General features: G+C 35.3%; 2 protein-coding genes across 2 annotated transcripts; one reads left to right on the top strand and one right to left on the bottom strand.

Annotated features, from left to right (window-relative positions):
- Positions 1 to 844: 844 nt before the first annotated feature.
- LOC144957128 (uncharacterized) lies at positions 845 to 4,304 on the bottom strand. The gene is made up of 3 exons (XM_078888173.1): positions 4,252 to 4,304; positions 2,355 to 3,039; positions 845 to 2,020 (listed from the first exon to the last, which is right to left on the bottom strand). The coding sequence occupies exons 1-3, from the start codon at positions 4,302 to 4,304 to the stop codon at positions 845 to 847; spliced, it is 1,914 nt and encodes a 637-aa protein (XP_078744299.1).
- A 1,116-nt stretch (positions 4,305 to 5,420) lies between these two features.
- On the top strand, positions 5,421 to 23,773 carry LOC144959516 (SNW domain-containing protein 1-like). The gene is made up of 14 exons (XM_078892133.1): positions 5,421 to 5,555; positions 12,346 to 12,415; positions 13,172 to 13,246; positions 14,744 to 14,905; positions 15,331 to 15,530; positions 16,056 to 16,160; positions 16,381 to 16,450; positions 16,804 to 16,869; positions 17,873 to 17,989; positions 18,235 to 18,376; positions 19,103 to 19,196; positions 20,409 to 20,532; positions 21,846 to 22,003; positions 22,724 to 23,773. Exons 1-14 carry the CDS (start codon positions 5,539 to 5,541, stop codon positions 22,932 to 22,934), a joined length of 1,611 nt encoding a protein of 536 aa, XP_078748259.1. The 5' UTR covers positions 5,421 to 5,538; the 3' UTR covers positions 22,935 to 23,773.
- Positions 23,774 to 25,262: the final 1,489 nt, after the last annotated feature.

The following is a 25,262-nucleotide window of genomic DNA, read 5'->3' as shown; positions in this document are numbered from 1 at the left end:
TCTCTCTCTCTCTCTCTCTCTCTCTCTCTCTCTCTCTCTTGCTGCTCGAAGCTCGAAGAAATAAATAATAACGTGAAGTTGAATGTAAGCTTCAATTTAATTACAAAAACAGATCAAATGAACGTTTCGGGTTTCCCCTTTATTAACAAAACAGGATGATTGAAACACCACAGATGAATGAGATGATGTGATAGTGGCGTAGTTAAGATGAATAAACAAAACATTGGTTGGCAGGAAATATTATGCTCCTTTGAAAAGAAGCACGAATTAAAATAGAATACTAGATATTTCTAAAAAGTGTGCAATTAATTAAGTGAAAAGAGGGGAGGCGGGGAGGAACTGTGTGATGCAGTTTAGAAAGTGAAATATAAAATGAAATATAAAAACGTGTAGACTATTGTTGGAAAAGAAATATAATGGAATTGAAAATAGGTACAAAAAATATAAAAAGTAATAAATGATAATGATAAATAAAGGATGTCGGTATAAGTATAATCATTAGTGGCAGCAGCAGTAGCAGAAGGAACAGTAAGTACTTTTATTATTATTATTATTATTATTATTATTATTATTATTATTATTATTATTATTATTATTATTATTATTATTATTATTATTATTATTATTATATAAGTAGTAGCAGCAGTAGCAGCAGCAGTAGTAGTAGTATAGTAGTTGTAGTAGTAGTAGTAGTAGTAGTAGTAGTAGTAGTAGTAGTAGTAGTAGTAGTAGTAGTAGTAGTAGTAGTAGTAGTTGTAGTGATACTGATATAATAAAAGGAAATGACGATGGATGGCCGGGCGGGGGGGGGGGGGGGGGGCAAGAGACAAAGGTAGTATAATATTTAGATTAGGTCCAGTCTCGAGTTCATGCCGTGAGGTGAAAGGGTGTTCAGTTTTAGTATCAGTTCTGTCTCCCTATATTTTCTATGTTGTTTAGTGGTGTGACAGAACTGAAGGACGGCAACTTGGATGTCGTGCAATCCTCGATGACTGGAACCATTGAAGTGGTGGGCGACATGTTTGTCCTCGTCGTTTTCAATAGACCGCAGATGTTGTCCAAACCTGTCGCTTAGTCTCTTGCCACTTTCTCCCGCGTATGTCTTGTGGCAACGTTTGCAGATTATAGCGTAAATTAGGTTACGATCCGTGCAGGTGAATGAGTGTCGGATGTACCACACTTTTTCCGGGAATTTGATGGAATTGTCCACGAATAAGTATGGGTATGTCCTGCATCTGCAACGTCCACAAGGCTCCGTCTTACGTTGATTACCGGCCATATCCATCGTCAAGCGGCTCCTAACTAGTATGTCCCTCAAATTACGGTCCCGTCTGTAGGCGATTAGCGGCGGTTTGTTGAATATATCCCTCGTTTCTTCATGCTCCTGAATAATCTGACGGTAGTTGGTTTTTAAGATTTTGATGACTTCCTTGTTGTGTGGATGATTGGTGATGACTAGGATGGGTCTGTCTGTTTTGCTGTCACTGTTGTCAACTGGTTTCATGGCAGCTTCCCTAGAGATGTTTTGGATTTTGTCAACCGCTTGTTTTAATATGGATTCAGAATAATGGCGGTTGCGGAAAAAGTCAAGCGTGAAGCCCTCATCATCCTGGCAGATACGTCTTAGTCTTAGTAGCTGTGAAAATGGAATTGAATCCTTGCATTTGGTGGGATGTGAGGACGGGTAGAGAAGGTAGCTGTGACTGTCCGTTTCCTTGTAGTGGATAGACGTCTTGAGTTCACTTTGGGTGAGGGAAACTGCGATGTCCAGGAAGGCTACGTGAGTGGTGGATATCTCATGAGTGTACTTTATTGTTGGATGGAAGTTGTTGAGGGCAGTGATGAATTTGTTGAGTTGCATTTTAGTCATGTTGGTAACGCCGATGCAATCGTCGATATATCTTTTATAAAAAGCTGGTTGGTGGCCGTCGTATTGGGAGAAAAATTTAAACTCGAGGTGGCCCATGAATAAATTGGCGTACGATGGTCCCATTTTGGTGCCCATGGCCACTCCCGAGATCTGATGGAAAAATTGGCCGTTGAATTCAAAAGAGTTGAGAGTCAAGACTAACTCTGTAAGTCGAATGATAGCATCGGCGTTGAATTCGGGTAATGGGTGTTAGTCGATGAAGTATCGGATGGCTTGTAATCCGTCTTGATGGGGAATGGATGTGTAGAGGCTATGGACATCCATTGTAAATATGTATCTATTGTCGGGTTGTGTGAAGCTGATGTCGCGCAATAGATGAAGGGCGTGATTGGTATCTTTAATATATGTGGGAAGATTGATGACGATTTTTTTGAAGATGTTGTCAAGGAAGAGAAAGATTTTTTTCTGTGGGGCAGGAAATGACCGAAACGATGGGTCTTCCAAGAGGCAAATCCGTGGCATTTTTCATTTTGTGTATTTTAGGGATCATGTAAAAACAGGGATTGCCGAGTTCGCTGGGTGCCAGAGTTAATATCTTGGAGTTGTTGGGCACCAACTTGTCTTCGATAAGTGTGTTGATGGATTTGTGCACGATGTCGTTGTGTTTGATGGTGAGATCAGACGGGACCGATGCGTAATAAGAGGTGTTATCCATTTGTCGTTGGGCTTCCTTCTTATATGTTTCTGCATCCCAGACGACAACCGCTCCCCCTTTATCCGCCGGTTTGATGATGATGTCTTTTCTATTTCTGAGGGAGTGGATGGCGGGCCACTCTTCCTTCGTCAAATTACTCCGTTTGATGGGTGGCACCTTGCATCGCTTAACCTGACGACTGGATGTAGCGATAAAATCATCAAGTGTGTCGCATTGGCCAGGCTTCGGTGTCCAATTGATATGTTTGATGTTGAATGGGGCAAAGGGATCGTCGTCACAGTTGTCGCTCTGAAGGTCTTGACCATTAGAACTGCCGAAGTAGAAGCGGAGGCGTAAGGTACGCATAAAACGTTGAATGTCCGCTTCTTGCTGGATATGGTCAAGACTGTTGCGTAGTGGGACGAATTTGAGTCCTTTGCCCAAGACAGTCTTTTCAGCCTGGCTCAATTTGATGCTGGGGGGATGCAGGTGACCAGTTTATTATTCTGGTTGGGAAGAGTGGTCATGGTGGTGTCTGTAGCACTGGGGTGCAGATCGATGGTGGGTTGAGATATATAAGAATGAGTTGTAGTTGTAGGACAAGATGTGGATTCATGGGTGGTGAGGGATTTGATCTTTTTGGCCTTGGTGGTTTTAAGGCTCGAGAAAAGCCTTTTATTTTGCAGGTGTATAAACAGCCTAATTGCTTTGTACAAATCAAGGTTAGAGGATAATATATTTTTAAGGCCTTTATTCATCTTAACTACGCCACTACCACATCATCTCATTCATCTGTGGTGTTTCAAACATCCTGTTTTGTTGATAAAGGGGAAACCCGAAACGTTCATTTGATATGTTTTTGTAATTAAATTGAAGCTTACATTCAACTTCACGTTATTATTTATAGATTATCTACATCACCTGATCCATGAGCGATCTCATGTGTGCTCAATTACTACACAGTCTAATACATAATCAAAATAACTCCCTAACGTGAAATTGCTGCATCCAGCATAGGTTTTAATAGGTATCTAAAAGTGTGTGTGTGTGTGTGTGTGTGTGTGTGTGTGTGTGTGTGTGTAATGGGGGGGGGGGGGAAACAAAATACATATCTCTATTTTCAAACAATGGCTTCTTTGGCGAATTAGGATTATATTATATAGAGTTCTGCAAATCCTATGAGTAACCCGTTACATATTACAGGGTTAAGTCATTGTCGACGTATACAAAATAGGTGCACGTCGAGCATTGTGCTTGGAAAATCCATGTTTCGAGCTCCGCTTCAGGCTTTTTCGATTTTTTTCCTTGGGCAAGATTATCAACCCCCAATTTGTTCACGTTGATCAACATAAATGATTCCTGTTGACATTAGACGTTTGTTCGAAGGATTATCTTATTGAATGCCTAGACGAAGCAAAAGGGCATACTCCTTTTCTAAAATCACAAATATAAAATTGATAATGCAGACAGTTTGATGTAGTTGCACACTTAAATACTAACCAATGTGGAATATTTACAATAATAATATAAATGTTCATCCATAGGTGTCCTTCTTTTGGATTTAAAAGAATATCATTTCTATATTATTCTATCTACATTCTGTCAGTCGCTATATTCTGTTTCTCTGTCTGCCTATCAACCTGTCTATAATATTAGGTATCACCGATTTACAGAGCATTTGCCATACCTAATCATTATAACTCCATTTCTACTCTCTATGGCACTTCTACGGTATAACATGTGTATCATTAACGGTGTGCGTATACTGTCTTAGGGCTTAATCTTTGTTATGCCTCCAGAGCCCTCCAGATGAAGGGATGTTTGGCGCACTATAATATAATAATATAATAATAATATAATAATATAATAATAATAATAATAATAATAATAATAATAATAATAATAATAATAATAATAATAATATTAATATATTATTATTATATAATATATTCATATCATTATATATTATTATTATATTATTATTATTATTATATATTATTATTATTATTATTATTATATTATTATTATTATTATTATATATTATTATTATTATTATTATTATTATTATTATTATTATTATTATTATTATTATTATTATATTATTATTATTATTATTATTATATTATCATCATTCATCATCTCATTATATATTATTATTATTATTATTATTATTATTATTATTATTATTATTATTATTATTATTATTATTATTATTATTATTATTATTATTATTATTATTATTATTATTATTATTATTATTATTATTTATTATTATTATTATTATTATTATTATACCAATGCAAGGAACAAAACAAAAAAGAAATAATATAGTTGCACATTAAAAAAACAACAACAAAAACAAAAACAAACAAACAAAAAAAATCATACAAAACAAAAACAAAACAATAATTGCATTTTTCTATGAAATCTTAAAATATAAACCTATATATGAGTATTTGGTATATCATTTTGATATTATTTTGATTTTTAATGAGTTGTTTTGTATTTTTTCTTAGTTTATTCCTTAACACATTTTTAATACAAAAATAAAAACAACGTATTATGATTTAATTATACATTGCAACTTATAAATTATGGTGAGCCCAAGGAATTTATGGGTGAGCCACGAGTAAGCTACTTATTTGCAAGTCTGATAACCCAAATTAAATTGTTAAGGTCTCATTGTTGTGATGAAAATACGCTCAAACCAAAATATTGCTCATTACAACAATGAAAAAACGGGCCCATAAATGCCTCCCAAGTGCGCGGGGTCAAGACACAGACGAAAAGGTCATTGGTTATGATAGAGCTCTTCTGTGAATGTGTACAGATAAATCAAGGATAACAAACCCCGGAACGCCACCTTGCGTTGAGGAAAACGATCCACTACGAATCATGTTGACAGAGTGAAACGACAACGTTGTCTATCAAAAGAGAATTTATTAGGAAAATCAGGAGGAAATTTTAATGAGAAATGGCATCTTTGTCAAGGTAAATAATATTTTTTCGTCCGTTGAGTCACATTATAAGGAATATATTGAGTGAGTGCTAAACTAAAATTTAAACTGAATTTGATCACCATCAAGCCGAGACCAAGAACTCTATTCCATGGTCATGGTCCATATTATGAACCTGATCGCCGCCACTTTTTGGTTTCGTCCACTCAAGTCTCCGTAGTGTTGGAATTTGAATCGAATTGAATGCAATGCCCACATTGGAAATAAAGTTTCTTTCTGTCTTTATTCTTGCACGCCTTCCATTTACTCTTTCACACCCTCTCTCATCTTCTTTCCTTTCTCTACTTCCATTCTACTGCAACAACCACAACCCCCCCCCCCCCCCCGCCTATCCTACTCCCGTGCTGTGCCAATTGACGATATCCATGTCCATAGTCATACTCATAGTCCATAGCTATACGAATGTGATGTGATTATTTGGACATTTCTATCTGTTTACAAATTTGAAATCTGCCATTTTGGTTTGGATAGAGAGGTGGGCCTTTGGCCTACCAACCTCCGCTGCACGTCCAACTCGCCTTAAGCATGCATTCACGTAAAATATAAAGATTTTTAAAAAAAACCTACCTCTGTTTCAAAAACTAGCATCTTTCACCTTTCTAAGAAACATTTTGATTTTTCAGAACTTTTGTTCGTTAAAAAATACCGGCCAATCTGACCCGTTGAGTTGAATGAAAACGAAATTTTGTTGTTTACACGGTTCAAAGGAAATGCCGTAAATAAGCTTTCATGGACTTCCTGTGTTGTTTTTACAGTGTCACGTGACCGTTTTGAGAAATTTGTCGTCTGCTACAAATAATTAGACCGGTAGGGGGTAGATATTTTCGTTGGAGCAGAGAAAAAGTGAGTATTATTTCTTGGACTTGTAGAGAGGCCTAGGGTCCACCAGCAGTCAAGTTGATTGAATAAAAGAAAAAAAGGCCTTTTTTATCCGCCGCCACCACCACCATGAGAGTGGAGGGTGAGGGGGGGGGGGGGGTGTTGCATGAAGACGAAAGGGAGACGTGGTGACCTTGGATGACGTAGAGCATCTCAAGGATGCTGGCAGCAGTTGCAGGTGTTCTTAACCCCTTAACGGCGAAGCTAATTTTTTGCTTTTAGATAATAGTTTGCTTTTATCTTTATTATTGTTAACGGGGAATACAGCGTTTCCACCAAGAGAGCAGTCAGACTATCGCAACTCGGACTTCAATTGTCTATAATCGTTTTGCCGTTACTTGTCTTTTGATGATAGAAGATTTGGTGTTAGGTCAAAGATCGAATTTCGCCGCTAAAAGGTTGCATTGCTACTGGATTTGCTCCCCCCCCCCCCCCCCCCCACCTTTTTTTTTTCTTCTTTTTTTTTTTCACCTTAGTATTGTTGATTGCTATTTCCTTTTTTATGATTAGCAAGTGCCGTAGGAGTCTCACAAGATGCAGGAGTACTGCAATTAACCCTTTGCCAGTGACACTGATTTTTTTGTTTTCAAATAATAGTCTTCATTTATATTATTTTTTAACGCAGAAAAATAAAAACGTTTCCACCATAAGAGCAGTAAGAATATTGATAAAAAGCGCTTTGAGCACGTTGGGTGGATATTGCCCTATATAAAAGCTCATGTTTTTAAATTGTATTTTGTTTTTTGTCTTTTGATGAAAACGGTAAGATTTTATTTTTGGTCCACGTAAGATTGATATTCTCCTTTAAAAGGTTAAGTTGTTTTTTTTTTTTTTTTCAGGTTTTTTTTTTTTTTTCAAATGCCTAGTGAGAGAGAAAAAAACAAAACAATCATACATGTATCTGCAAACAGCAGAACGTTTTCATTTTACAATGAGATGGGAAGGGGAAGGGATAACATTATGACAAAAGAGAGAGAGAGAGGAGAGAGAGAGAGAGAGAGAGAGAGAGATGGCGGGGGAATGGGGGGGGGGGGGGATAGTAAGGGGGAATGGGAAAAGATGAAAGAAACAATGGGTTGCCTGATGATGTAGATCAAAGGAATGTTACAGCGGTGTTCACGGAGCGTACTTCGTGAAACTTTAACCTTTTATAGTGACAGTTTTTTTTCTGCAGATTGCTTATGCAGAATAAATTGTTTCCACCAAGAGAGCAGTAGTAAGAGTATATTTCGACTCGGGCTTCAATTAAACTATAAATCGCAAAGCTTGTCTTTTAATGATAACATTAAGACTAAGATCTAGAGTTTGGGGAGTGTAAGATGGAATCTCGCCAATAATGGTTAAAATTGTTTTGATTTTTAAAAATATAACACACACACACACACATGAGCGCGCGCGGTCATGACAGCGAGGACCATCTATTGCATGTGTTGCAACGGTAAATCAGTTTACGTGTACGTAGATCCCGAGGCGAGATGCCCCGTTACCGTGTACGCACCCCCCCCCCCCCCAAAAAAAAAAAAGAGACACACACACATACACACACACGCACATACACCACACACACACACACGCAGTCTCGCATCCGCTACGAACTAATTTTGCGCACCAATTTTTACTGCACTAATGCACCAAATTGCATTTGGTTTGGCCACTTGGCCTCCTGTAACCAACTTTTTGGCTTCCTCTGACTTTCCCCATTATATCGTTTTACTCTGGTACCGGTAAAACTTATTTTATTTGGCAATCTAAATATCTAAATGCAACACGTGCTAACGCCACAGATTGCATTTGCTAATGCTTCTATATATACGAATTTTCCTTATCCTATCTAAATTGTTTAACAAATCTAAAGAGTTTTCGCGAGGCTAAGGTGGGTTTGGTGGTATTTGGGCTCCTGCCGAGGAATCTGGCCTCTTGCTATAGCTAGTTTGGTCTCTTACTCAAAAATGATCTGGCAACCCTGCCTGGCTAGGCGGAACCTTGATAACAGAAACGGGACCCACACGATTTCGTGAGGAATTAATCATGAAAACAATTAGGATATAATTTCAACACAACTTTTGAAATTCATCAAGGATTGTCCATTACCGAATGTTTTTTGATAGAAAACAAATGCATCTTCAAATCTAAACTGCTTTTGACGGTAAGCGGTAAGTTTTTATTTATTTTTCTGTCCAAACGAATGATTTGTCCTGGTTATAGAAGCTAAGTATTGGTAACACCGGCGCAGCTCTCTAGTAAACTCCTTTTTTTTTTTCAATTTTCTTCTACTCAATCAATTTTGATCAACCTTGTACTTAACCGTTAACCACTTAAATATGCCTAATTGTAATTTTCTAGATTCTCAGCAGACTTTGCTGGAACCAAAGTTGTCGTCATCATTGTCATTGTTTTGCATATCAAATTTTGTTTGTCTCTGTTTTAATTTTAATAGTTTTATTATAATTGATTCATTTTACCAAATGCAATTCACTTTTAATTTTAATTGACTTACTGAAACTTAAATTTCCCAAGGTTATGACAACACTTGAACTATAAAATTAAAATAACAAACTATTGAGATCAGTTTGCATGATAAATATGATGGCACAAATGTTTCTGTTATAAATTTTTTTTATTTTTATGGTTATGATTTAGTAGAGTAATCAGACTTTCTCTTCTTCTTCTTCCTCCAAGTTCTCTTCTTCTCCTTTTTCTTCTTCTTGAATGTTTTCCTCCGTATTTACAAAACAGAGTGTTATTCGACACCAGAAACTTGGCTGTACCTTGTTACCAGATTATTCGACACACGAAACTCGGGTGTATCTTGTCATCAGATTATTTGACACTTGAGTTGCTCATGCACATGTTGAGAATTAATTACCCTCAATAACAAAAACAACAAACTAAAATTAAGACTCAACTTTTCAGTGTGCCGAATTATCTGGTGATAATAGTAATATATACTCACATTTCAGGTGTCGAATTATCTGGTGACAAAATACACCTGAATTTCGGGTGTAAAATTACACTGCCTTTACAAAATTGGCTTTCCTTTTCCTTACTCTACCTCCCTCATCACCATGACCTTGATCCACCTCATTCAAAGACTAAATTTACTTATGTTTTTCTTGCTGGAAAAAGATTTATCTTAGTTCCAAATATATGTTAAAAACTTGCAGAATGTAAAATCTCACTGATCTATACACAGTGAATTTGATATACAGGGATGTAAGTCTTTCAGATTAAGATTTCCTATTTTTCACAGATTTTTTTGTTGCCCCAAACTCTTTAATGTTTCTTTTTACCTCAATACCAACAACTCATTCATGATAAGAGATACTGCTGTGCACAATGAGAATTTGTAGTGTGTATCCAATTTCAATGTGCTGAAACAGTTAAGGAACACTACTGTTGTGTCAGTAACGATTATTCATGTGTTTAACCATTCAACCATTTTAATTCGGAAGTACTAAGGATTGATAGCTTCTGAATTTCAGAGAATTTTCCTAATATTAATTCGGAGCTAGATGCACGTCTGTTGTGTAAACAAGGAGGATTATTTTTAGTGTACCAGAAGCAAAACATGGGCTGCAGAATCGAAAGTAGAAAATGGTAGATACATATCGAGTATTCATGGCTGAGCTCTGAAGTTGTTGTTACAGTTTCTTTCTCAGCTGGAATTTGTTTCTGCTTCTGTAAGTAATTCCTGTGTGTTGCAATTCATTTCAGTCGTATGGAGTCTGAAGATACATTTCCCTTTGTCTTGGTCTTTGTGAGAAATGGCTATGTGGTCTAATTTCTGGCTGATACTACGACTAGCTACAAACTTTTGAACATGTTGGGAAAATAGAATTCAAATTTGGTTGTTCTCATTGAAACCTACACCATAATAAAGTAAAGGGCTTTTCAACACAATTCTAAACCTAATTACACGATTAAAAAAAAAAAATATATAATCAAAAGAAAATTTGTAGTATTGTAATTGTGAAGACTGAAATGTACTCCTAATTGCATTTGTTATTAACTGAAGGGTTTGTGACCTGAAAGTGATGAATATTGGGTAGTGAACATCTTTCCAATTTCAAAATTGGCTTTAGTGCCTTAGTAAGATGGCTGCTGAAATTTGAATAAAGGTTTTAATTATTAATTATTTTGACATTAGTTTAATTTTAATAAAAAAAATGTTTAGGTGTTGGATAACGTACTGTAACAAAAGTTCAGTATTGCAAAATTCTGATTTTTTCATTATAATCCTAAACTAATTTAACCCTGTTTAATCCATAATGATAAGGTATACTAAATTGGCACTGATTTAAACATAAACAACACTAAATAATACAGTAATTCCTCCTGACGAAATGGAGACATTAATCATTAAAATCCATCCATAAACAAAATATTCAGTGGGTTTTATTCTGAGACTCATCACACAAAAGTCTTAAAAATCTTGTCACAATCACTAGGCCATCTATCACCTCATTGGATTGCCAATTGGATGTTTACCTAGGAAGGTACCTAACTACTAAGACAGTCGATGTAGACTGCTGAAATTATCTCACAGAATTTCATAATTTTATTCAACTTCGCATTTACATCCTTGGATATATGCTTCATCACAACTTTGTCAAAAATTGGGAGCCTTTTAATTTTATTGAAACAGGATTTTTCTCACTATAACAACGAAACATCTGACCAGGTACTTTGGTAGAGAAAGTTCAAATTTGTCTTGATATTGATATCATTGAATCCTACAAGAGCTAATCAACACGATTCTGGCGATATAAATTTTGTAAAGATCAGGTGGCCAGTAGATATGTTGTGTTAGTTTTATTTTCCCTTCCATTGCCCAACTGTGGAATAACCTCCCATGGCTGAAACCGGTTGTCAGAGTGCCTTAATGCTGTTGCTAGAGTTCACATCCTGCTTTTTAATCCGCATATTAATATTAGTGTTATGTGCAGTGTTTTTAAAAGTTTACAGTGTAATCCCCTACAAACTTTGGAGTGATCCTCCATAATATTGGAGGTTTCACAAGAAGGGCTGAACAATGTACTCGTATTTGCCTTTGTTATTAACTGACGGAAATTGTGATTGGAAACTTGCATTTCCAGTAATGACCACAATTTACTTTTCAAAACTGCTCTATAATGGCTGCTGGCATTTGAATGTGTATTTTTCTGGGATAGATTCAGGGATGCGGGGTAAAATTTTGCCCTGAATTTAATTTTATTCAAAAGTTCAGATGTTAACTTATTTGCGCTTACAATACATACAAGAATTTTTTTTGCAAATTTCTGATCTTTTAATTTTTCAAATTGAACCATACCCTATGCTATCCAGGTCATAAGGGATACTAGATTGGCACTGAATAAACATAATCAACGTCAAAGGACAGGGTAATTTTTCTTGAATAAAATGAGATATAGATAATTAAAGTCCATCCATTAACAGTAATTCTATGTATTTTTTATGAGACCTGTCACTCAAACTCAAAAGGCCTAGAAATTGAAGCCATAAGCCCATTTATCAGCTCACCACCGAGTGCCAACTGAACGTTTACTTAGGTACCTAATCTGGCCATAACTGGCAAAAATTGTCTGATCTGCTTCTAATTCTAATTAAGATTGAAATGTATAGGAGACTTTCAGAAAAGGCAAATAAAATTTAAAAAGATTAATCAAACGAAAGTAAAACCAATTTTTTTTTTTTAACAAGGGAATGAGTTTCTCTAAAAATCTCACATCTACACATAAAATGGAGAACACTGCTTCATTACAATTGTCCACTTATTTTTATCGTTATGTTTTATTCACTGTATACAGTCAAAGAGTAAGACACTTTTTTAAAAATGTTTGTACTGAATTTTGATCAATTTTTAATAAAATCAATCTCTTTCCCAGCATTCTTCCTGCACCTGTGCAGAGGTTTGACAGAGACGATGATGAACGAAATTTTAGAGCTCAGATGCAGGTAAGTTATTCGGCTCTGCTAGCAAGTAGAGAAATTGTCTTCTTCTTTTTTAGTGCATGTTTTGCTCTTTTGAGAATCAAATTCTGCATTGCCTGAGTCAGATATATTTGACAGAAGAATTTTTAGCTGGTCTAATGTTTAGACGTTCATATTGCCGGTACTTCATGATTTTGGTGAAATTGTGATTTTTTGTCATCATTGTCTCCTCTTTCTCTTTTACTCCTCATAATCATCATCATCATCATCTTCTTCTTCTTTTTCTTCTTCTTCTTCTTCTTCTTCTTCTTCTTCTTCTTCTTCTTCTTCTTCTTCTTCTTCTTCTTCTTCTTCTTCTTCTTCTTCTTCTTCTTCTCAATGTCTGTTTCAAGCAAAATCATTATTTTAAGTTTAACAGTCCATACAAATTAACAATAAATAAACAAAACTTAAGACAAGTACAGTTAGTGACAGTCTGTTGATGCATTTTTTTAAGGTCTCAAAAGTCTTCAGGCTATCATGCCCATGAAACATAAATAGTCTATTACTGAGTGCTGTCTTCCAGACATAATAGTAGACTTTATTAAAAAAAATTTTTTCATTGCTGCTGCATCAGGGAATATCTGAGTTCTAAGGTTGGTTGAATTGGCCATGGTCATGATTAAAGAAGTTTCAGGCGAAGTTCATCTCTGGACACGAATTTCCGGTTCTTGTGTATTATATAGCAATAAAACGGTTTAAATATGCTACATATATTTTCATTTCATTTTTTAAAAATAGGTTGCCCCTGTCATGAGTAATAGGGCAGCACCCCCATATGGTCACAGAAAAGGCTGGATCCCAAGGACTCAAGAGGTAATCATGAATTTATGTTATATACTATTTGCATTATTGTTATTTTTTTAAGGGGGTTAAAAAGCAGGATGTGAACTCTAGCAACAGCATTAAGGCATTCTGGCAACCGGTTTCAGCCATGGGAGGTTATTCCACAGTTGGGCAGGCTTTTCCTGGTTTTATTGGGGGAACTCTGTTAAATAAATCTTTTTTTTTTTTAATCAAAGTAAAATTCCCATTTTAAAAAAATGTAATTGCGTTTGGCTGCACCATATGGTTTGGAGGATGTCGACTTAAAGATAAATCAAAAATTTCAAAATCTATCAAAGAGGCATCAAAAATAATAAACCATCCTCTTGATGGAGTAGAAAGAATTCATGGAAAAGCAATAGAAAGGAAAGCATTCTCAATTACCAACAATAAAAAACATATTTTATACCATGAATTTAGTCTTTTACCATCTGGGAGAAGGTTTTGTCAGATTAAATGTAGAACTAACAAGTATAAATCAACGTTCGTTCCATCAGCAATAATAATTTTGAATATTCCATATGGTACAGAAAAACCAAGGATTGATTCGTTGACTGATTAACTGATTAATTTATTTAAGGTAAGATTAACTGACCAATTGATAATGGTGATAATTTTGGGGTGGAATTGCCACAATCGTAACAAAATGAAAACGAAATGAATATGTTTATGTTGTGTATATCGCACGTGTGAAAGAAAGAGAGGAAGAGAGAGAGAGAAAATAAGTAGGAGTGAAATATCTGTTCAATGTTACAGTTATCGTTTAACGTTATAACAAGTGTAACTAAATGACAAATTGCCATATTTATGGACAATAAAGATCTATTATTATTATTATTATTATTATTATTATTATTATTATTATTATTATTTATTTTTAAAATCTTACTTTTTATATTCATTCTTATTATGTGACTTTTGCTCGGAACCTCACTGTGCTTTAGCCAACGTCATATTTGTTTGTCTTTATTTTCTTTCTTTTAAGCACATCTTTAGCTCTTTATCGTATCAAATCCATGTTGCCTGAGTCAGTAACATTTGACAGAAGATACCCCACCTTTTAAGATTTGTGATGTGCTTTGCCATCAGGATAATAACTCCATTTTCATTGCCAATTATGTCAATTTTAGCACAATATCACCACCCTCAATCTGTTCTACGGTCTCCTGAAAGATGTCCCACATTTTGACATTGATATTAGCAGCCCTGCATTTGTGTTGTAACAGTACCCCTGATTTCCTTTTTTATCCCTTCAGGCTTTTCCTGGTTTTATTGGGGGAACTCTGTTAAAGAATTTTTTTTTTTTTTTTAATCAAAGTAAAATTCAATTTTGTTATTTAAAAAAAAAAATTAATTCATTTATTATATTTCTATTATTATATTTCTTTTTTTTTTTTTTTTTTGATTCATTTTATTTGTTTTTCGATCATTAGTTTGAAGGAATTATTTTGTATGTATTTATTTTTCCTCCTTTTTTTTTTCTTCCAGGACTTTGGAAATGGAGGAGCCTATCCAGAAATTCCCATCGCACAGTATCCCCTGGGCATGGGTAAGAAACAGACAACTTCTAATGCCCTTGCTGTACAGCTTGATGCTGAAGGAAAAATCAAATATGACGCCATTGCAAGACAAGGTCATGGAAAGGATAAAGTAAGCTGCCCTTTGATTTATTTTTTATTTATTATTTTATATTGTTTCATAGATAATATTTTGAATTGCACAACGACAGTAACATTATCACTAAATTTGCCCACAATTTTTCCAGATTATTGTCTCTAAACAGTCGGCAAGTCTGCTCTTCATTATTTTCATTTTTATTTTTACTTCTATTTTCTTCATTTATGTATCGATCTTTCTGATGCCACTCCTTATACCTCGTTATTCAATTTTGAAGCATGAGTTAGCAATTATGAGTACAGTGAGGGTTGATTGAAATTATTATACATTTTGATATGTTTTATTTGGGAATTTACTTTTTAAATGCTGAAACATTGCAGTCATCTTTTGTGCATTGGTATTAAATAATGCGCCAATTTTTGCATTATAATAATTTTTATTCATGTGATATGTGACAGGTGGTGCATTCACGGCCCCAAGACCTTCTGCCAAAACCAATAGAAGAGGATGACCCTTCTTTGCAACGGCCTGGAGAGGAGGAAGTTGAAGAAAACACTGAAAAAACTAGACTTGCTTTAGAGAAACTCGTTTCTGGCAAGGTCAGCGCAGCTATGCCTGTCAGGCATGCTGAAAAACAGGCTCCTGCTCAGTACATCAGGTCAGTATTTATAATAGTTAAAGGTCCTTTTATTTATCACTGTGTACATATTGTCTTGCTTGGCTTTTGAAAGTAAAACTGTGCCATATCAAAGAGAATTGTGGAATCTATATATGGTGAATTTGAGTGAATATTATTTTTAAAATGTTAATGTCATGAGGATCTCCACATACTACTAAATTTTTTCCACTGGGAGTTAATGATTAAAGGCTTTAATTTACAACCAGAGAGCATTTTTGTTTGATTGTGTTTGGTTTGTAAGTAAATCACGAATGTTTTGTTCTTGGGCCTTCTTATGTTCTAGAACAAAGTTGGGTCATTGAGTGCTCTTTTATACTCTTGATTTGTTTTGTATGTTGAAATTTTTCAAATTATAGCAGCTTTACATCCAATTTAGATGGTTGATATGCGTGTGGACGTCGATAAGTTTTCAGGGGGGAATTGTATACTCATTTTATGTTTTACTTTCTCATTCATATAAAAAATGTAATTTGACTCTTAATTTTTTTAAAATTTTCATCTCAGATACACACCGTCTCAGCAAGGTGTTGCATTTAACTCAGGAGCAAAACAAAGAATTATCAGAATGGTTGAGACACAAAAAGATCCAATGGAGCCACCAAAATTCAAGTAAGAACAGCAACGGATTCTAGTAATGTGGTTCTGATTTTTCTTTTTTTTTCCCTTTTTAATTTTATGATAAAGCAACATAATGTTTTTTTAATTTTTAATTCATTACCAGGAAGAATTTATTTTAAACAATAATTATACGTCTGAATTATTTTTCTTACTTGACATGCACCACCTAGTTGGTATTTTTTTTTCATGAATATCATTATCTTTCTTCAAGAGTAAACAAAAAGATCCCAAGAGGGCCTCCATCACCACCAGCACCTGTGATGCATTCACCAAATAGGAAAGTAAGTTTTGGGCTATTTTTTAAATTTTTACAATGAAGGTTTATTTTTGCAATGATAATGACAACTTCTGATTAGAGTCACATGGCTCTTTTTATGTAAAAGGAAACCGATAACCCGCTGACAATATCTTTATTACATTCTGACAGATGGTAATAAGACTCAAGCTACTGAAACACTGTTAAAAGTATTGTGTGACTTTGTTAAAAAATAATGACAAAAATACAAAATTTAACTATGATCGTTTACTTGTAAGATGCTTACTCGACCTATTGAAACCTACTGCTGGATAAAGAATGTCATTAAAAGTTTGATTTTAATTTAGTTAACTTAAATATTTCCTTTCGTCTAATCAGGTGTCTGCCAAAGAGCAGCAGGATTGGAAGATTCCACCTTGTATATCAAACTGGAAAAATAACAGAGTGAGTTGTTATGTTATTATATTGTTAAACGTAATTCTTTGATAATTTTGAATGATGAATGTCTATGTCTACAATGATAGTGCTGGGTGTATTATTTGAAAAAGTTCATATTTTTCTGACCATGAATGTACACAATGATTGTGTGAGGTGAAGTGAATTTTCTGCTCCTTTTTATAGTTCCTAAATGATTGTGATACATTAATCTGTAACATACCATCAATGAGAATACAGTTTTATAGTATAGTAGTCTCCGTTTATCAGCACACTTGGTTGCAAAACAATTTCTACCATTTCCCCTTATGTAAGCATACTTAACCAAATGGAACTGTGCTTGTAAGCAAAATGTTCAAATAAAGAGATAAAATCAGTCAGTAAAATCATGGTTTACAGAAGCAATCAATTTGTGCTGACGATAATAACTACACCCACCTATTCTATCCATTGTTTTACATGAAACAAATCCATTATATTGGTTATCACCTATGTGATGAAAAGGTCAAAGCAAATTCACGGTGAGAAAGAATAGGCAGATTTTGAGATGACCTGGGGAGTGGGTGGGTTGTGGTCATGGCACATATGTGTTGTCCATTGACACGATGCAGAAGGTGTAGTTAGAAAGGGGAGGGAGGGTGTTACAAAGACAAGGAGAAAGCAGATGTGATGAAGAAGAGGAGGAGCAGGATGAGGAAAATGGAGAAAGTGGGGGGGGGGAAAAGGAGAATGGGAAGGATGAGAAGATGGATGGAGAGGGGACCAAACCAGCAGCCACATAGTCCGATCGTCAGATTTTACTTTTAGTTCTGTTTGTAAGAACATAGTCAGATCATTGCAAAGAAAGAGAGTATCTCATAAATTTTGAGTCTATCCAAACCATCGTTAAACATAGCAACGATTACAAGCTTTTTATTCCCTCGTCTCAAATTATAATAGTAAAAATGGTAATAAAGTTTTCTTTCTTTCCATAGTTAGTCTAACAAGATTAAAATTTTTTTTATTTTGACAGGGTTACACCATCCCTCTAGACAAACGTCTGGCTGCTGATGGAAGAGGATTGCAGGGTGTTCATGTCAATGAAAACTTTGCAAAACTGGCTGAGGCTCTCTATATTGCTGACAGAAAGGTTTGTTTTTATCTCATTTATTTTCTATCGTACTGTAAGGCATTTTAAGTGCTTTTTAGAAAAGACAGTGGACATTTTTCATACTTAATGTATTCATGTAATTTTCCTGTTTTATTTCGTTTTTTTTGTTTTTGTTTTGTTTTTTTTTAAATTTTAAATTCCGATCCGTTCATTGTGAATCATCCTACAAGCTCACTTGATATAGTTACATCTTTTCTTTTATAGATAATTATGTTTTTCCTCAGGCAAGAGAAGCTGTGGAAATGAGAGCAACTATTGAGAAGAATAAAGTGAAGACAGTCAAGAACATTAAGGAGACTAACCTCAGACTTCTTGCTCAGAAAGCAAGGGAAGAGAGGGCAGGCATTCGTAGAGAGGATGGAGGAGGTTTGTCACATTTGATTGATTTTTTATTAAATTATTAATTTATTTATTTTGTTCATTACCATTGTGAATTATTTATTTATTTTTCTGGTGACCAAGGGGAGGGAGGAATTTAAGAATTTGAAATGTTTTTTAGCCCGGCTTAAGACAGGTTTGTTAGTTATAATAAATGGTGCCTGCTACAAGTTTTACAATATGAAATAGTAGGTAATGAGTGATTAAGGTTCATACTTCTAGGTCGTGCTTTGTGTATTTTGTGCTGTAATTAATTCCCATCTTAATATTAGACTGTAATCAGACTTAAAAGGTTATCTGACACCCTGCAGAAGAAAAATAATGGAAGCATTCCCTTACAAAATGTTTGCAGCTTGGTTCATTTATTTGGGAAATAAACGCCACATTGAGGATGATGTTAAGGATAATAGTAGTGCACTAGTCAATGTGTTGTTTTTTTATTTAGCAGTTTTTTTATTTTTTAATTCAATAGTTAATTTCCCTGTGTTTAGGTTTGGATTATTGAATTATTAATGAATTAATCAAAAAGTCACATAGTTCAGATAATCATATTCAGTTTTGGAGTTATCTGTTTTAAAGAGTTATCTGTTTTAAAGTATAAATTTTAAAAGCATCTTTCAATTTGATTTCATTCTTTATGCTCGTATCAGTTGATATTTTATGCTCATTTTTGTGACTTTTCTTGTATTTTTTTATTTAATTCCCATGTTAAAGATGAAGGTGTGGTTGAACGTGATGAAATGAGGAAAGACAGAGCAAAGGAAAGGCAAAGGGAGAGGAATATTGCAAGAGCTGCACCAGACAAAAGGTATTCTAAAAACAATTTAAGTACCCCTATATTTTTGTTTTAAGCTGATACCAGTCATTTAGATTTTCTTTAGTTTAGAATGGTTGTGGGAATAATTGGCAAGTAGAGTTGGATACAATGTCTTTGCCTTTCCTTTCTGATGATTTAAACCTGACATTAGCTGTGCCAAATGATTTTATTTCTTTTTTTTTTTTTTTTGTGTGCTGTGTGCGATTTGAGGATAAATGTTATTTCATAATTTCTGCATACTAGAATCGATGTATAATATATATATTTATATATATATATAGCCACATTGTTTTAACTCGGGTCAATAACCATGACATCCTCATGTTGGTTGCTTGTATTTTGTTTCCATCAGGCTAGATATGAGTATAATGCTTGTGGTTTCTACTTTTGCTTTCTTTTTCTATGTCACCTACTGGGTGGGGATCCTGACCTCCCATAGTGGGCAGGGAGGTACATACTGTGTCTTCTATCCCCTTATATCTGTTTTCCAACATGCTTTCTGTCTTTGTCTTGGAATGAGATTACTTGGTTTTGTCCTGGCTTTGGCCGGAGTCCTAGCTGGGAGGGAAACAGTCAAATGCATAGTTATTGTTTTGGGAGATGATATTTTTTTCCTTGTAAATCATCTCTCTGTTATGTATTATTATTTTTATTTTGAATGTATAATGTAAGCATTTGAGTGTATTCCTCTTTGTTGGATTTTGTGCTTGTGCCTGGATGAGACTTGTAGGTGGTTTCAAACTAAGTACATTGGTGGTATGCTCTTGGAATCTACATCTGATCCCTATTTGTTCTCAGTTCCCCTTTGTCTTGCTTTTTCTTGGGTGCTTTAATTGTAATTCTAGAACTTTTTACTATCCCATTTTCTTCCTTTTTACTGGCGCTGATATAACCTAAATGTGTTGCAAGCGCCGTAAAACCCTTAAAAACAAAAAACTATGTCACCTTGACTCACTTTTTCTTGTGAGCGCAGCTGCAATCTAACATGTCTTCTGTTTTGCTGAGTGTTGAAATAAATGTCACAAGGACTGCAGTACTTACTAAGATCAAAAACACATAAGCACCACCCATGACACAAAAATTACATATTTTTAAAGGCTATATATAGCCAACCGTGGCTGTTTTTTAAGCTTAGCCTGTGTTTTCCAAAGACTAGGGGAAAGAAGTTGAAAGTGAATTAATCATATTTCCTTTTTCTTTCAGAAATCGTCTTCAGAGGGACAAAGAAAGAGAGATCACAGAACAGATTGCCCTGGGTCTTCCTAATGCTGGTGCTGGTGGAAGTAGAGAAACACAGTTTGATCAAAGATTGTTTAACCAGTCTAAGGTAATTTATATGAAAAAGATATAAGAATGAAGACCTGGTATTAAAAACCTATTCATCTATGGCCTTATTATAGTTTAGTATGGACTTCCTCCTAAGGTGGGGAACAGTTGGCCTCCCTTGGGCTGGTTTCCTAAGTTTATAGCTATGCTACCTCTTTTGCCTCCCTCTGCATAGTCTGTTCTCTTGAACTTGAAGTAGTCTCCCATTGTCCAAATTTCTTCTCTGGTGCTATCTTCCTTTTTACTCGTGTAGAAATGATCTAACAGTGTTGTATCAGAACGGGAAACAACAAACAACACTAATAATGATTAATTGCTCCTGTAAAAAAAAAAAGGATTTAACACGTCTTTCCCTTTTTATGTGTAAATCTTTGCATGTCAGGCCAAATTCCTCAGTAATCTTTAATAGTACTGCACTCTCTTTGCTTCTGTATGTGTATGTTCTGTCCCATTTGAAATTTATAACATTTCCTGTATGTCCCTTCGGGTCATTCCAGAAATGTCTGGAAGAGCCATTGGTGATATAAATGATTAGAGAATAATGTGTTCTTTATGTTGGGATTGTGTCATATATCTGGGTATTACCTACAGTGTATTTGTTTGTTGTGTATTATAGTCTGAACATAAAAGTTCTGAGTCGTATTCCAACATGCTTTCTGCTTTGTCTTGGAATGAGACCTAGCTGGAAGGGAAACAGTCAAATGTATAGTTAAGAGTTTTGGGAGATGATATTTTTTGTCTTGTAAATTATCTCTATGTTATGCACTGAATTTGTTTTATATATATATGATTTGTAAACATTTGAGTGTGTTCCTATTCGTGGGGTATTGTGCTTGTGCCCTGCTTTTTCTTGGGTGCGCGGGTGGTTGGATGGGAGCATCACCCTTGAATCATATACCTATGATGTTCGCATGGGTGTATGATCCGATAGTGATGTCGTTTTTTCTTCTCTTTACTAGCCTATCCTGCTTCTTTGGTTTGTGATTGTATTTTTGACAGGGGATATTTTTTTTTTCTGTAAATCTTCTGCCTGTTTGTTCTTGGTTATTTATAATTTAGCTTATGATATCTTTAGGTTATGATTTTGATTTACATTTGTACTATTTTTGTTAGATTGCTTGTTTTTTTGTTTCAGCGGTCTCTCATATAACCTCAATTGTGTTGGAAGAGACCTAAAGCAACAAACAAACAAAAAAAAAAAAAAAAAATTTCTTGGGTGCTTTAATTGTAATTCTAGAAATTTTTACTGTCGCATAAAGGTTAATGCATTGCTGCTTCATACTTTTTAGTCCCCAACTTTACATCTTTCTCCAGGGAATGGACAGTGGATTTGGTGATGACGAAGCTTACAACGTTTATGACAAGCCATGGAGGGAAGAAGGCAATATTTCCAAGTCTATTTACAGACCTTCCAAAAATCTGGATAATGACCTTTATGGGGATGACTTGGAGACCATAATGAAACAAAAAAGGTGGGTGCTGAAGAGTGCTTGGTCGATTGTCTTAAATTTCATATTCATTGAGTCAATTCTGCCAGGACTTGCTAGTCTCAGAGTCACAAGTTGGTCCCTAAGGAAATTTTATGATGCGGATACTTGCAATGTGTACTACGAGATTTGGAACACAAAATAAGACTACCAGGCTGGCAGACTCGGAAAAATTCATGGTGCAAACTCTATTTCAGGATATTTTTTAAAGGGGTTGTAGTAGGGTGGATTGATTATGGGCGATGTGGAGATTTTTTCTGCTCCCACCACTTGCACCCCTCCCTCCCATTTCATTGCACAGGTAGCAGGGTCAATCGGACCCGATGGAAAGTACTTTGAGATAGACTTACTATCAGAAGGGTAAAATGTTATTGTTATTGTCCATTTTGATTTGGCACAAAAGAAGTCAGGTTGAACCCCAGATCCATGTGCCCCACAGCTCTGAAGGACTGCATTTGGAATGGTGTGTCCATAGGGTGTTGATGTGTAGTTGACTCTGTCATGATTAGGTGTGCAATGAAAAGGCTTTTTCATAGTCCCACCTTCTTCTTTTGTTTTATATCTAACGTGAAGGAATTATTACCTTATAATATACTTGAAATTGAGATTTCATATCTATTCTGTCAGAGGTGATAAAAATCTGAATTATGCTTGAATTGAGTTTAAGTTAATAGATTTTCTTCATTATTTTTTTTTGTTTTTCAGATTTGTTCCAGATAAAGATTTTGAGGGAACTGATCGGAGTCGGCGTCGAGAGGGACCAGTCCAATTTACGAGAGATGTGGAGGAAGATCCTTTCAACTTGGATCGTTTTATCACAGAAGCTAAAAAGGGACAGAAGAGACCTTCAGAAGATTCACGGTCTTCCAGGGATTATGATAGCAAAGGAAGCGGGAGTAAAAAGAGAAGGGACTGATGATGAGTTGTTGGTGATAAAAAACTGTGTTCAGGTTATGCATTAAATTTAAAGTTTTGCCTTCTCTGCTCATGTTTGAAATGAAAAGTTAGGTACGTGATTGCAGGCTTATGAGAGAAAGTATATGCATATAATACAGAGCCAGTAGAATGTCATAAAGAGTTGTCTAAATATATGAATGTTTTGAAGAGGCGCAGAAAGAGGTAAATGCAATTTTTAAGAACATAATGGATGAATTGTGTGTTGGGTGTAAACCATTTACACTGAGGCTTGATTTTGATTGATATGACCTAACATAAGACAAAGCATTGCAGAGAGTGACACAAAAGATCATAAGTCTGGAATTGTCTTTGATATACAGGTTGGCACCTTGTGATACCTCATCACATAATAATAGACTTAGACCTTCTCGTCACTGGCAATAGAATTATGCCCAGCTTTCAACTTTCAATTGAGACTGGTCTTCACGCCACCATAAGCTAAATATGGAGGTTCTTGATTTTAATGAAACCTGGTTTATGGTAACAGGTATTGCCCCCAATTAACAATCCGGTTGCTGTCATGTTCTTTTCTCTCCTGGATTTTTTTTTTACTTGGGTAATGTTATTAAATTTACAGATTATTTAAGTTGTATGTCATCAGCATGTAATTAAAATGACAGATTATATAATTCATATGTCACCAGCATCAGTGCCCATTCCTTACTTTCATTTGAATATAGCAGCAGTTTACCATTTCATTTGCAATGTTTATTACTGTAGACTATGTGATGTTGAAATAATTCATGCATTTATGTTACGTAATCTACATACAAATAAACTGTTGCTTTTACTCATAAATGTATGGTGTTGTAATTTATGCCTTTTTTGGGGGGAGTCTAATGAAATGAAAGATTATGAATTGGAAAGAGGATGAAGGAAGGGCGGGGGGGGGGGGGGGGGGGGTGTCTGACTGTCGCACCTTTTTTGTCTTTCTTCATCTTATTTCCTTTCCATTTGGCATTGTGCTGACACCCTACCCTGGGCCCTCCTCTGGTAGGTGAGAGACGGGAAGATGCCTTTTTATTTTTATGTGAATTTTGTATTTCGAGGTCTGAAGAGGTCCACTTTTGTTGTCTCATCTATCTCTTCTCTTTATCCCATTTCCTTTCCATGTGGCTTTATGTCCTTGGTCTTGGCTTTTTTTGGAATCCTGCCGGGGGTCTTCTGCCAGGGAGACAAGTTTTTCTGTTTGTGAGAAATGATTGATTATTGGACCTAGGTCATTCCTTTTATCCCATGTTACTGTCCTTCTAAGTCCTGGAATGAAACTAACGCCGAGTGATGTAACTTACCCTTAGGGCTCCCATAATGGGCAGGGAGGTACTGTGTCTTCTAATCTATCCCCCTATATCTGTTTTCTAACTTGCTTTCTGTCTTTTTGTTGGAATGAGATTACTTGGTTTTGTCTTGGTCCTGGCTGAGAAGGAAACAGTCAAATGTAGGAGTCCGAAGTCAACTGCAGCACTTAAACTTAAATTATTTGACTAGACATGACGCCTATAAGGCTATATTACTATTACATTTTTTTTTTTCGACAAAGGTAACGCTGTTTACGGCCAGGTATTCATTTCAAAACTGCGGTAAGAAAATGTGAGTAAAGAGCATTTACCAAGGACTCGACTACACGCTGTCCAGACCAAAACTCGAACCAGGGTCCTACATGATCTAAAGCGTGTTATACCGAAAAACTACAAAGCAGCACTACTATTACACATGTATTATTGGTACTCTTTTCTAGTTTTCCCGCAGATGAAAAGCCATGCCACTTGACTGTACATAAGGTACTCATTTTCTGCCCTACCTGAAATAAATCACCGAGAGAGAAACGGGGGACTGGAAACAGCTAATGTCTGCTGCAGAGCTGCCAACCTACCGCAAAAAATGCGGAATTGTACGCATTTTCAGCGATTGTACGCTTGTACGCATTTCCCCCAAGATTGTACCCATTTTCAGTGTATTTGTATATATTACATTATTATTACATTATTATATATACCTCCGGTATCGAAACTTATCCCATTGGTTGTGAGACGGAGCTCTAACACTGATCAGTGATTTTAACTTTCCGCCTTTTCAAGCATTTCAGACATATTTTTTTCCGTTTGCTTATTATCTTTGCTTAATATATTTTTGCCATATCTAATGTTCATGTCAGAAAAACACATCATTGGATGTTGGGTTACGCTGCTATTCATATTATTACTAGCCTATAGAGAAACCTTGGTGACCAAGTGGATATTCATATATTTTTTGACCAATTATGTTCTTCATGCTGGGAGGTAGAATT

Source organism: Berghia stephanieae, chromosome 1 (genome assembly GCF_034508935.2).
Source record: "Berghia stephanieae isolate SIO BIC M18660-M18661 chromosome 1, UCSD_Bste_1.3, whole genome shotgun sequence".
Lineage (NCBI taxonomy): Eukaryota > Metazoa > Mollusca > Gastropoda > Nudibranchia > Aeolidiidae > Berghia > Berghia stephanieae.
The sequence above is the reverse complement of the archived record's forward strand: the minus strand, read 5'-3'. Positions and strand labels throughout refer to the sequence as shown.